Here is a 14,618-nt window from a genome sequence, read left to right as displayed (position 1 = left end):
TGTGTTTTATAATTTACATAATACATTAGTACAGTAGTACATGTATGTAATTTATACATAAATATACATATATTGGGGGTGCGTGCTCAAAATTTTTTTACTGATAGGGGTGCATGATCAAAAAAGTTTGGAGACCACTGGGTTAGTGTGCTGGGTAACTCTTTGAAAATGGTGTTTTCATTTCTTGGCACATGGGTTAGGCTCTCTATATAGATGCACATCTCTCTGCTGTAACAATTGGTACATGGCTATGTAAATGAAATGTATTTAACTTTGACAGATAACATCTTTCTGGAGATTCTGTACTCTAGTAATAAAGAGCTGACAGAGGCACGAGAAATTTTGCGTAAAATAGAGCTTCGCGACCTATACAAGTATTTAGGAGAGACTCGGACTGAACCAGGAAAAGAAATTACAGAGGTAAACAGCGTTCTCAATCCAATATCTATTGATAGAGGGCTCCAAATTCTGCTGCCTCTTTTAAATATGCACTTCTCACTATTCTGATGATTTGTCTCTATTCTGCTATCATTCCTAAAACTGCCTGGGCCAATGGTAAATTGCCTGTCTTCTTCAAAACTCAGCCAGTAAGTGTGTGAAGGGCTGTTACATGGAGGAAGCCGGGGGAAGGATAAGAGATTTGGATAAAAAAGATCAACTGCTGAGCTGAGGACTATGTCAGGATATTTTTATTTGAAATAAAATGTGTTCTGCAAAAATATGTGATAAAGCATCACTTCGGCCAAAAAACCAAATGAGAACATTTGAACACAAGGAAACAGTAAAACCGTTCAGCAGAGTAATGAGACTCTAGTGTAGTTTTGGCTCCAAGTTGTTGTCAGAGTGGCTTTAGTGATGTGGCTGAGTTTACATTCATGTGAGATATAACTTCTGAATTTCTTGACTTTCGGGGGTATAAATTCTCAACCTTAGTCACTATCTACTTCTCAGGCTCAGCATAACTGTTTATTTCAAAAACAGTCAATATCAATGTAATATAGTACACTGAAATATTCTAGACTGAGCTGGTAGTGCTGCCAATATTTAAAGTTGCCCAACATGTCCCATTATAAAACACTATTTTCATTTGTTTATAACTTTTCCAAACTTAAACTGTTCGGGCTGAAATTTTGCATGCTGGGTGTCTTGCCACTGTCTGAACTGGTTTAGAAAAGTTCAGCAAAAATGATGTGGTTGTTTCAGAGAATAAGAATAGAGGAAAACGTTTTCTTTCTTTTTTTTTTCAACCCTTCAGCTACTTTATTGATAAGCTCTATTGCACGCATGCTTTGGTGCAGGGATTTGAAAATTGGCAAAGGAGATTCCCTAGAGAAAAACTGCCCAAATTTGGCCAACTTGAAAACCTTTTGAAAAATCTCGACTCTCACATGCTCAATAGAGACTTGCTTGCTTTGACCACAAATTTGTCCAAAGGTTCTACCTCTTCTGAGCATACTCCAGCCCATGACTGCAGGGGTTGAGCAGGATTTTGCCTGCAGTGGCTGCTGCCAGGGGCCTCTGAGCATCAGAACTGAGAGCAAGGAGACTCTCCTGTACTCCTCTTTCTGTCTCCCAGGCAGCATGGAGGAGGAAACAATCTGACTCAAATGCAACTGGGGGACAAGAGCCAGTCCTGAGGAACAGAGAAGAGTGTAGTTTGGAACAAGGAGCCTGTGGGGGGAGACTGACTGAAATATTGGAGGCGGGAGAGACTGGGAGCCAGTGGGTTGGGGAAAAGAATGAAGAGGGAGCCTGAGATTAGGAGAGAGGATGGGGACAAGGATAGGTTGGAGGGGACAGAGTAGAAGGGGTCATGCTTGGAGCCAGAGGGAATGGACAATAGTTTGTGACCATTAAAGCACACTCCCACAGAACCTGGATTTGGACCCAAAATTACAGAGATTCTTCATTCGTCTGCTGTCAGCAAATCTGTGAATCCCACTGAAAAAGTATATATCCCTTAGTGCTGGTCAACATAGAGAATGACAACCTACTACCGCTATCAGTTACTCCATTAGCTCAAGTGGCACAGGTCTGTGTGGTGGATTTAAAAGTTCAAAGCCTGCTGATGAAATGTGTGGCTATCAATGTGATGCTACATGATGACATTTCTTTTACACTTTGCTTTTTTAAACGCCTAGGAAATAACAGATACATTACATTAAAAGATTAAGGTTGCAAAGTCAATCATGTAAGAAATGACCTTTTGTGTGTGTGTTATGATATAATCTTTAATTACATGGTCAAATACTATTTTTTCCATGGGATCACTCCCTCATTCAGTGCATAGAATGGACGATGCTTACTAAATGAGACATTATTTAACATTTTGTTTTCTCATCCATCAGTGTGTGGTTTCCAGGGCTTATTTATTGCACACTGTGTCATAAATATAAAGCAAAAAAGAAAAGGAGTACTTGTGGCACCTTAAAGACTAACAAATTTATTTGAGCATAAGCTTTCGTGAGCTACAGCTCACTTCATCGGATGCATTCGGTGGAAAATACAGTGGGAAGATTTATATACACACACACAGAGAACATGAAACAATGGGTTTTATCATACACACTGTAAGGAGAGTGATCACTTAAGATGAGCTATTACCAGCAGGAAGGGAGGGGGGAAGGAGGAAAACCTTTTGTGGTGATAATCAAGGTGGGCCATTTCCAGCACTTAACAAGAACATCTGAGGAACAGTGGGGGGTGGGGTGGGGGGAGAAATAACATGGGGAAATAGTTTTCCTTTATGTAATGACTCATCCACTCCCAGTCTCTATTCAAGCCTAAGTTAGTTGTATTCAGTTTGCAAATTAATTCCAATTCAGCACTCTCTTGTTGGAGTCTGTTTTTGAAATTTTTTTGTTGAAGGATAGCTACTCTCAGGTCTGTAATCGTGTGACCGGAGAGACTGAAGTGTTCTCCGACTGGTTTTTGAATGTTATAATTCTTGACGTCCGATTTGTGTCCATTTATTCTTTTACGTAGAGACTGTCCAGTTTGACCAATGTACATGGCAGAGGGGCATTGCTGGCACATGATGGCATATATCACATAGGTAGATGCGCAGGTGAACGAGCCTCTGATAGTGTGGCTGATGTGATTAGGCCCTATGATGGTGTCCCCTGAAGAGATATGTGGACAGAGTTGGCAATGGGCTTTGTTGCAAGGATAGGTTCCTGGGTTAGTGGTTCTGTTGCATGGTGTGTGGTTGCTGGTGAGTATTTGCTTCAGATTGGGGGGCTGTCTGTAAGCAAGGACTGGCCTGTCTCCCAAGATCTGTGAGAGTGATGGGTCGTCCTTCAGGATAGGTTGTAGATCCTTGATGATGCATTGGAGAGGTTTTAGTTGGGGGCTGAAGGTGATGGCTAGTGGCGTTCTGTTATTTTCTTTGCTCAAGAAACTCCCTGAAAAAGCACAAGAACAAATCCACACAGACACGCCCCTGGAACCCCGACCTGGGATATTCTATCTGCTACCCAAGATCCATAAACCTGGAAATCCTGGACGCCCCATCATCTCGGGCATTGGCACCCTGACACAGGATTGTCTGGCTATGTAGACTCCCTCCTCAGGCCCTATGCTACCAGCACTCCCAGCTATCTTCGAGACACCACTGGCTTCCTGAGGAAACTACAATCCATCGGTGATCTTCCTAAAAACACCATCCTAGCCACTATGGATGTAGAAGCCCTCTACACCAACATTCCACACAAAAATGGACTATAAGCCATCAGGAACAGTATCCCCGATAATGTCACGGCTAACCTGGTGGCTGAACTTTATGACTTTGTCCTCACCCATAACTATTCCACATTTGGGGACAATGTATACCTTCAAATCGGTGGCACTGCGATGGGTACCCGCATGGCCCCACAGTATGCCAATATTTTTATGGCTGACTTAGAACAACGCTTCCTCAGCTCTCGTCCCCTAATGCCCCTATTCGCGCTTTATTGATGACATCTTCATCATCTGGATCCATGGAAAAGAAGCCCTTGAGGAATTCCACCATGATTTCAACAATTTCCATCCCACCATCAACCTCAGCCTGGACCAGTCCACACAAGAGATCCACTTCCTGGACACTACGGTGCTAATAAGCGATGGTCACATAAACACCACCCTATATCGGAAACCTGCTGACTGCTATTCCTACGTACATGCCTCCAGCTTTCATCCAGATCACACCACACGATCCATTGTCTACAGCCAAGCTCTGCGACACAACAGCATTTGCTCCAATCCCTCAGACAGAGGGATAAGGTGTTTGTCTCTATCATGCATTTTTACAACTACAGTACCCACCTGCTGAAGTGAAGAAACAAATTGACAGAGCCAGAAGAGTACCCAGAAGTCACCTACTACGGGACAGGCCCAACAAAGAAAATAACAGAACGCCACTAGCCATCACCTTCAGCCCCCAACTAAAACCTCTCCAATGCATCATCAAGGATCTACAACCTATCCTGAAGAACGACCCATCACTCTCACAGATCTTGGGAGACAGGCCAGTCCTTGCTTACAGACAGCCCCCCAACCTAAAGCAAATACTCACCAGCATCCACACACCACGCAACAGAACCACTAACCCAGGAACCTATCCTTGCAACAAAGCCCATTGCCAACTCTGTCCACATATCTCTTCAGGGGACACCATCATAAGGCCTAATCACATCAGCCACACTATCAGAGGCTCGTTCACCTGCGCATCTACCAATGTGATATATGCCATCATGTGCCAGCAATGCCCCTCTGCCATGTACATTGGTCAAACTGGACAGTCTCTACGTAAAAGAATAAATGGACACAAATCGGACGTCAAGAATTATAACATTCAAAAACCAGTCGGAGAACACTTCAGTCTCTCCGGTCACACGATTACAGACCTGAGAGTAGCTATCCTTCAACAAAAAAGCTTCAAAAACAGACTCCAACAAGAGACTGCTGAATTGGAATTAATTTGCAAACTGGATACAACTAACTTAGTTTTCCTTTATGTAATGACTCATCCACTCCCAGTCTCTATTCAAGCCTATTTCCCCATGTTATTTCTCCCCCCACCCACCCCCTACTGTTCCTCAGACCTTCTTGTTAACTGCTGGAAATGGCCCACCTTGATTATCACCACAAAAGGTTTTCCTCCTTTCCCCCCCTCCTTCCTGCTGGTAATAGCTCATCTTAAGTGACCACTCTCCTTACAGTGTGTATGATAAAACCCATTGTTTCATGTTCTCTGTGTGTGTGTATATATAAATCTCCCCACTGTATTTTCCACTGAATGCATTTGATGAAGTGAGCTGTAGCTCATGAAAGCTTATGGTCAAATAAATTTGTTAGTCTCTAAGGTGCCACATGTCCTCCTTTTCTTTTTTGTGAATACAGACTAACACAGCTGCTACTCTGAAACCTAAATATAAAGGGAGGGGTAACCACCTTTCTGTATACAGTGCTATAAAATCCCTCCTGGCCAGAGGCAAAATAGTTTCACCTGTAAAGGGTTAAGAAGCTAAGGTAACCTCGCTGGCACCTGACCCAAAATGACCAATGAGGGAACAAGATACTTTCAAATCTGGAGGGGGGGAAAAAAGGTTTTTGTCTGTCTGTGTGATACCTTTGCCGGGAACAGATCAAGGATGCAAGCCTTCCAACTCCTGTAAAGTTAGTTAGTAATCTAGCTAGAAAATGCATTAGGTTTTCTTTGTTTTTTGGCTGGTGAAATTTGCTGTGCTGGAGGAAATGTGTATTCCTGTTTTTGTGTCTTTTTGTAACTTAAGGTTTTGCCTAGAGGGATTCTCTATGTTTTGAATCTGACTGCCTGTAAGATTATCTTCCATTCTGATCTTACAGAGGTGTTCTCATCTTTTTTGTTTGTTTGTTTGTTTGTTCTAATAAAGTTCTGATTTTTAAGAATCTGATTGGGTTTTTTGGGTCTTAAAAATCCAAGGTGTTTGTGTTCATCTCGTTTATTCTCAAGCCTTGCCAGGAAAGGGGGTGTAAGGGCTTGTGGGGATATTTGGGGGAAATAGGAACTACAAGTGGTCCTTTTCCCTGGATCTTTGTTAAAGCACTTGGTGGTGGCAGAGTTTTACCTAATCCAAGGGCAAAGATTTTGTGCCTTGGGGAAGTTTTAACCTAAGCTGGTAAAAAAATAAGCTTAGGGGGTCTTTCATGCAGATCCCCACATTTGTACCCTAGAGTTCAGAGTGGGGAAGGAACCTTGACACACACAGTTCAAACCTTGCCATGAAGACGGAATTACTAATTTCTACCCCTCAGCTGCTTGTCCCAGTTTTCTTGCCCAGCCAGTCCCAGTCTCCTTGTCTGCCCTTGCTACTTTACCAGCTCCCAGTACCAGTATACCCCCTCCATTGCCATGCCCAGGTCAGTGCTTTGTCTTTTCTGCGTTCCAGTCAGGCAGTTTCTACCTCCTCACTGCCTGGGTGCCAGCAGTGGAAGTATTGAGAGCACAGGAGAGAGAATCTCAGCTCTTAGTTCTGATGCCTGGCCCCACAACAGTCCCCTGCAACTGGCAGGAGCAATTGCAAACAAGTCTTGCTTAGCCTCTGCAACTCTGAGCTGGCGTATGCTCAGTACAGACAGAATCTTCATATAATTTAGGTGATAAACTCTAACTAGTCTCTACTAAGCACTTGCAAAGAGATTTTTTTCAGAGGTGGTCAGTTTTTCCACAGGAACAGCAAAAGGCCTATCCTTGACACCAGAGTGCCCCCCCCCACGCATAGGGGGAATGACATTTTTCCCTAGTCTCATTCTCGGTAACAGCTGAACCCTTTTTGCTGAAACCTTCCAAACAAATTCAGTCTGAAGCAGAAACCTGGCAGGGAGAATTTCAGCCCAAATGGTTGGTTTGCCAAAGTTTTATAAACTCCTGAAAACAATGTCTTATAATGGGATGTGTTGGGCAGTCTTAATCATAGGCATTCCTATCAACTCCACTTATAATGGTTCATAAGTTGGAATTTATCTGGTTGGAAAGAAATTCAAATTCCAAACCATTGTCTTTTACTTTTAAAGGATGGCTTTCGTCCTTGAGACACTTGTTTAGATGCTTCTTCAGATGCATCTGAAGAAGTGGCTTTTTACCCACAAAAGCTTATGCCCAAATAAATCTGTTAGTCTTTAAGGTGCCACCGGACTCCTTGTTGTTTTTGTGGATACAGACTAACACGGCTACCCCTCTGATACTTTTTTAAAAAGTGTTATATGTAGCTACCTTTAATAGTTCTGGTATTTAGATTAAGTTTGTTTGGAGAGTAAGAGCTCTCTCTTCAACAGCCTTTTCCTTCATTGTGTGATGACGCCCTGATAGCAGCAGAAACAGGCAGATTCCCAGCAATTATGGAATACATGCTTGTATCCATTGTCAATATTGCAAACAGACTCTGTAAGAAATATTGAGTGTGTCTGTTTTCCTGTTTATAATGAGGAGTTGAGGAAGTTGACCTGTTTAATAGGAACATGGATAATGTGCTTAAAGGCACATGTTCAGGGCACTGTAGTCCCCTCGAGGTCAACTTCTTTCTGTTTGAGGGCTAGTAGATTACCCTAGGCTCTGAAGATTTTTGTGACTCTCTAAGGGACCATTTTAAAATCACCAACATAATAGATTGTATCTCTGGCTAAAAGTCACACAATTATCATGGAAAACGTACATACTTCAAAGTTAGTCTTTCATGCAGGTTTTATTCCCTCTGCTGAGGCACTTTATGTATAGCTTCACCTGGTCATGTGACCAATCTTCAGTTGTAGTCATGGTCTATTAATGCAGGTGAAAATCTTCACTTGAACCTTTCTTTTGAAAGGTAAATTATTTACATTAAAAATGCTGGTATTTTAAATAATAAAGTAATCTAGCCTTATCTCAACCAGCCTTGTTGTATGGCAGCGTTCTCTCCAGATATATGGGTTCAATTGCACAGGTCTGGAACTGGTAGTGCTTGAATAGAATTAAGTGTTCTCTCTTTCTCAGGAGCGGTATGACAGGCTGCCAGCTGACATTGTTGCTTCCAGACCAAAGAATGCACCTCAGGATATTGAATTGAATGCTGAAGACTTTATAGTTGATGTAAGTGTGTCCTTTCAGAGCAAACTTAGTGTAAAACATGCTCTGTCTTCATTTCTGTATCACAAAGGGCCAAGTGTACCATGTAAAAGTTTGCAAATAAAGCTGAGTATACTTTATATTCAAAATAAGAAAGCACTTTGTCCCATTCACACTAATTACACAATTCAGGGACAATATAAGGCATAAGGTAACCCTCTGTGCATTCCCATCCCTGTGTGGAGTATGCAGTTGGTATCTGGTGCCTAGCAGTTTCCCTGTATGTATTACTCCTGAAGCCTATAGATCAAGGGTTCTCAAACTTTTTCATAATGTGGATCATGTTTTAAGATTGTCTTGTGGACACCTCTCTTCCCAGGGATTGCATGGCCCATTTTCTTCTCCAATTTGTCATCATATAACATCCCTGTGGCAATAGAAAAGTAATGTTAGGAAAGCATTTAGTTACTTTTTTAGCTGTTCCATTGCTGGCTCTGCTCCCTGAAAGCACTTCCTATTTCCTCTTCTGTAACATTTGCTACTAGTTTTTGTAAAGAAGAGCCTTGAATGCTTGTAGAAGCAATGAGTGATGGTCCCAGCACCATGTGCCCTGCCAATTTTCTGCAGACTGCTAGCAAGTGTTGACGGATCACAACTTTAAAAACCACTGCAGTAGACTTTTTTGTGAAATATAATAGTTTCTGTAGTGTCCTTCATACAAACTGAGTTTCAAAAGTCATAATGGATTTAAATTATACAGTTAGAAATTATGGCTATGATAAATTCACCTCTTCTGGACCTGGCAGAAAACAATACCTGCTGCTTTCACCTATCAATTGATGTGTGTGGATTTGGATTGTCAGTGATGTCAGTCTTGTTTCCTAGGAATAGTTCGTGCTAACACAGTGCTTCACTCAGGACAAGTTTGTTTCCCCCAGTAGGGGAGGGAGACCAAAACATAGAAGGCAGTTTGACTGCCTTACGAATCTAACTTAACAGCTCAAAGCCTTTCTAAACTAATATTGCTGAAAAAGACAATGGGAAAATGCCATCCAGTCCCTGCAGTGGGGCTGCTGGTGTGTTTAAAGTATGTTAAAGATGACCTCTAAAGTTCTTTTGCATTTATTCCATTTTTCATCTAATGAGGCTTGTGGTCCATGATGGTTCACCTCTATTTTCCTTGGTTCTGGCAAAATCCCTGTTTTCAAAAAGAAAAATGTCTGAGACTTCTCCTCACATGAAAACCCAAGGGAGAGGGATATAGGCTCCTCCCCCTGCTGACATCACAGTTCTTGGCATGCTGAGCATGCCAGCTCTCCCACTTTTATAAATTGCTACCTATTGACTGTAGTAGTTACATTGCTGTCTCACAGCACAGCGTGGGATGAGAAAATCCTCTGACTTGGAATAGTCGGTGATTAACACGTTCCATTGGTTTGCAGTGTGGACTGTTTTTCACAGGAAAGAAAATTATGGGAGCTGCTGAGCACACGGGAATATATCCAAAAGACAATCTTCAAGGAGGAATAAAAGACGGAAGGAATTTTGAAAATAAAATATAATACATATTTAACCATATAAATGATGATTATTCAATTTAGTATTTAATTGTAGTTGACTATTTATGCTAGTGATGAAATACATACACCATATATACTTAGAGAAATAAAATTAGGAGGACTTGAAGACAGACTTGATGATCATTAAATGTAAAAACCTTTGCAGGTCACTTTTTAAGGGCTTGTCTTCACTACCGGGGTATGTCAACCTAAGTTATGCTACTCCAGCTACTTGAATAACGTAGCTGAAGTCACCGTAGCTTAAGTCGACATAACCCAGTGTCTTCACTACATTAAAGGGAGACACTCTCCAGTGGGCTTACCTTACTCTTCTCAGGGAGCTGGAGTTGACCAGAGAGCGCTCTGCTATCAATTTTAGCAGGTCTTCACTAAACCAGCTAAATCGACACCCGCTGCATCGATTGCAGCAGCGTCGATCTCCACGGTAGTGAAGACAAGCCCTAAGTATTGAGAATCAGCCTGCTCTGACAGCAATCTCATTATTACTCGTGTGCTCCTGATACATTAAGGCCCACATGGTGGAAGACTTGCACTTGGGGAGGGGGTTGTGACCTTGAAAATGGATAGCTACCTAAGACTAGCATAAAGAAAATATAACTGAAGTATTACATCTGCAAGTAGAAAGAGACTGAAGCATTCCTTCTCCCTTGGGTTGTGCAATGTCCAGCTACACCTTTGTGACTGGAATATGTTTTCCTATAAACCATTATTCCTGCAGATAGGCAGTGTGACCTTGGTCAAGACCCTTTCAGAGCAGTTCTACTTGAAAAAGTTAACTTTGCTTTAAAAAAAAAAAAAAAAAAATTAGGGTTTAACATTTGTTTTTCCATTTACTGCATCTGCACTTAATGTGTCATGTAATGGCCAGTCCTGCAACCAGAGGTCTTCCTGGTCTATGCGTTCCCATCAATACTAAAGGTTCTGCAAGTCAGTTGCTGCCCTCAGGCACATTGATGTAATCCCATTGTCCTCAAATTATGCCTTCATTTACATCTGAGTCATTGGAAAAAGGGAAATGCTTCTCTGCAAGAGTTTCACTGCTGAAATTGATTTGATCTCTCCCCATTCCCCTCCACCCTAAAAATTCTGTTTTCTTAATTCAGATATTCTGGAAAACAAATAGGAAAATTATATGTATTGGATGGAGGCAGCACTGGTGTGTTAAAATTGTCTTGGTTCAACTGCCAAAAATATTCTAGTGGCAGCACTGTCAAGTTACCAAGGCAAAATTAAAATTTAAGGGCTACCACTACATATAGACAGATCTGAAGCATATCTGAAAGCTAATTTGTAATTCACTTTAGATTTCCCTCAACTCTGTTTGCTGGACGCCTCTCTGTCTGATTGTAGGTCACTTTTAAGGTGATACTTTACAACTTTCTTGAAGCTCATCACATCAGGGAAACTAATTTCATGAAACAATTGAGACAAATTTTAGTTTTTTCATAAAGATTAACTATTTTAGTTAATGCCAAATATTTTAGAATAATCCTTGCTATTTTCTAACTACTAATAATTATAGAGTCTCTTTTGTTAGAATCTTGGTAATCTCAAGTCTAGAAAACTACCCAAAAATATGTATTCTTCTGTGAGTGCTTGCTCGTGTCGATTCCATTCTAGGTTTGTGTGCGCCCATGTGCACGGTCGTTGGAGATTTTTGCTTTAGCAGTGTCCGTATGGTTGGTTGTGGCACCCTCTTGAGTGCCGCGTTCATGCATCGTTATATCAGGTGCTGCCAGCCCTACGCCCTCTCAGTTCCTTCTTACCACCCACCATGGCTAGTCGGAGTGCATTTCCTTGCATAGCAAGGGCTAGCGGTTTCGTCTCTTCTGACTTTGAGCTGTAGGACCTTGTAAATAGTTTGCTTATAGTAGTTACTGTTAAGTGTAGTTAGAAGTTAGAGTCCCTGCAGGGACTTTGCCTCTGGTGGGGCATGCCCCAGTCTCCGAACTGTAACAGGCCTATCCCTATAAGTGACCCCCACAGAAGCTGCTTCAAGTGCTTGGGGGAATCGCATTTGAAGGACAAGTGTCATATTCGTAAAAAATTTTCTACCCAGGACTCAGCGCGGGATATTCATTTGTGGGCTCTCCTCGTGGAGGCTGCTCTTTACCTGGCTTCCGAGTCTTCCTGCAGACTCCCCTAATACCTCTGCCACAGTGCACCCCTGGAACCGGGCTCTGCCCGGCGCCACTTCCTGGTACTGGTGCCCGAAAAGAAAAAAAGCATGGCTCCCTGGCACTGAGCAAGAAGGGCCATGGAACATCGGGCAAAGGACCCAGTTCTGGCCACCCGCCTGCTCTGGAGCCACGTGTACATGCCTCCCCAGTCGGGGCCTTTAGCCCCTTAAAGGATCTACCAGCAACTCCCAGGAGCAGTAGGGGACCCAAACTCCTGACAGCATCGATGCCTTTCCATGCTCCCCCGGCACCAAGAGAGCAGAGGCCTCCGCCCGTGCTGCTGGCACCACATATGCCGCAGGAAACGGCAAACACTCCCTATGAGGACAAGCCAGCCGCTAAGACTCCTCCAGGGGCAGTGGAGCGCCGCCAATCCCCTGAGGCAAGGCACCGCTCTCCTCCTCTTGCCCCAGATCTCTGGAATCACAGCCCAGATCCCTCCAGGGCTCTCCCTCAGTCACCGCAATTGCGGTCTCCACCGTCTCAATGCAGATTGACTAAGGGGAGGTGCCAGTCCCCATGATATTGGCACCATTCGGCCTCCTGCCGATTGTCCTCTTGGCGCAGATCTCAGTCACCTGCCCCGCGGGGAGTGTCCCTGTCACGACACCAGTACCCTCGATACCGGCACTGATGCTCTCACTCGGGGCACCGGTCTCCAGCGGCAACAGTCAGCAGGCAGACGCAGGCGTTGACGGCCCCACCATGGTCACCAGAAGGGGAGTCTTCTGGCACGGAAGAGCAGTTCAGCCCCTCGCCCAGACTCCACCGGCGCAATCGGGCACAAGAGGCCACATCGACATCGGTGCCACATTGGCAGCACAGCCAGTGGCCAGTGCAGTGGCCTTACTGGAGCACATGGGGCGTGCCGGTCATGACGATGCCCCCTTCGCACCACTCACCTTGCAGCAACAGTTCGCAGCACTGACCAGTGTATGACGGGGTCCTCAAAATTGCCACGGTCTCTGGCAAATCCTGTCTTCCATCCTTCCCACCTCTAAAAGGGCTGAAAAGAAGTACTTTGTCCCAGCCAAAGGGTTTGAGTATCTTTATACCCACCCACCCCCGGGCTCGCTGGTTGTCTCTGCGGCCAACAAAAAAGATAAGCAGGGGCACACCAGCTCAACTCCCAGAAATAGAGGCCAAAAGACTGGACCTTTTTGGGAGAAAAATTTATTCCACCTTCAGCCTGCAATTTCGGGTGGCAAACCATCAGGCCCTCTTGGGCAGATACAGTTTTAACTTAAAAAGGAACTGAGAGGCCGTAAGACGAGCGGCTCCTGATATGCCGACGCAGGAGCGCAGCACTCAAGGGGACACCACAGCTGGCGCTGTGAATACTGCTACGGCAAAAATCTTCGACTGTGCATCTGGGTGCACGCACACCTAGAATGGGATGGAGCAACATCTCGAAGAACAACAGTAGGTAAAAGGTGGGTAACCGTGTTTTGTTCATCTGTATCCGTTTCTGAATTGTCTCTATCAAGGTTATCAATATGGACTATGGAATGAAAGAACAGAACCCTATCGATAAAGTTCGCTTCTATTGCAAGTCTGACCCGAGCCAGGCAGTCAAGATTTCGAAAGAACAGGTAGCTATCGCTTTGCCAAAGGCCTTATCAAACATGCCCAGCCTGCTTCTGAAGGAAATTTTCATATAACAGGTTGTGGAAGTACTTCTGTGCAATAATGTGGTGGTGGGGTGCAGTTTTACCACAATCTGGAATCTTAGTATTTAACACAGTCCCTCCAAAATCCATTCCTCGTTATCTTCAGATTGACTAATTTTTCCAGTCAAACTCCCTAACTTTGTGGTACACAGTATGCTTTATAATGAGAACTTACATTTTTCTACCTATATTTGGAAACATTTTGAAGTTCATTGATCGGTTGGCTCTAGATTCCAAGAAACAGTACAATTTATTTTCCTCTATTCAAAAGGTTTCAAGGCTTCTGCCAGAGACATTTGCAGAGCAGCTGATCCGGGTTTATTGCAAGAAAAAGGATGAAAAGAGTTTAGATGCTGCAACAAAGTGTTTTATTCAGTGGTGTATGAACATGGATTTTACTAAACCACAGGTAACGTACTACTTCATAAATACCCCTACACACAGATTCATCCATTCCCAGGCCATAAGGAACCATTGTGATGATCTAGTTTGACCTCCTGTACAACACAGGCCAGAGAGCTTGCCCAAAATAATCCCTACTCCTGGAGCATCTCACCTTTTACATGGACTTGGGACCTTCAAAATTTGTGCATTGTTAGGGATTTTTTACCTGTAAGGCCTTGTCTACACAAGAATGCTGAATGTTCTAACCAAAGCAGTGAACTTAAACCAACGCAAACCCATGTGGACACTCTTATTTCTGTTTAAGGGTAGCTTTTATCAGGTTAACATAAACTGATTGGGAACAGGTTTAAATTGAACTGAAGTGAGACACTTTTATCCTGAAATAAGAGAATCTACCCAAGGGTTTACATCGGTTTTGTTAACTGGTGTAAGTTTTGTTTGTAGACCAGCCCTAAACCACCACGGTGGGGCTCAATGGCATCTCTTTTTAAGGAATCATTCAGACCTGTTCCCAGGCCCGTAAAGTTTTCTGTTTCCCCAGGAGAATTTAATTTAATTTTTTTTTGTTGATCTTTTATGGCTCCTGTTCAGGAGCCCCAATCTCCTGGGGAAACAAGGCAACTTGAACAGGAAGAGGGTAGAGACTCCCCAAACATTCCTGGTTTCGAAGATCCCTGCTGCTGTGTGTGGGTAGAGCCTGTTGCCCCTGCTGCTTGTCAGA

At 43.4% G+C, this 14,618-nt stretch overlaps 1 protein-coding gene across 4 annotated transcripts in view; it reads left to right on the top strand.

Moving 5' to 3' along the window:
- Window positions 1-14,618, top strand: part of SAMHD1 (SAM and HD domain containing deoxynucleoside triphosphate triphosphohydrolase 1) — a 75,639-nt gene that overhangs the window by 57,608 nt on the left and 3,413 nt on the right. For 3 of the 4 annotated variants that reach the window (XM_038369349.2, XM_038369351.2, XM_043495661.1), the window contains 4 exons: window positions 281-420; window positions 7,991-8,086; window positions 13,310-13,414; window positions 13,764-13,901. In XM_038369349.2, coding sequence (XP_038225277.1) covers window positions 281-420; window positions 7,991-8,086; window positions 13,310-13,414; window positions 13,764-13,901 — 479 coding nt within the window. The remainder of the gene's footprint in view (window positions 1-280; window positions 421-7,990; window positions 8,087-13,309; window positions 13,415-13,763; window positions 13,902-14,618) is intronic. The other variant, XM_043495660.1, reaches the window with a different exon arrangement.

Source organism: Dermochelys coriacea, chromosome 13, assembly GCF_009764565.3.
Source record: "Dermochelys coriacea isolate rDerCor1 chromosome 13, rDerCor1.pri.v4, whole genome shotgun sequence".
In the NCBI taxonomy this organism is placed as follows: Eukaryota; Metazoa; Chordata; order Testudines; family Dermochelyidae; genus Dermochelys; species Dermochelys coriacea.
This window is presented reverse-complemented; position numbering and strand designations above follow the sequence as displayed.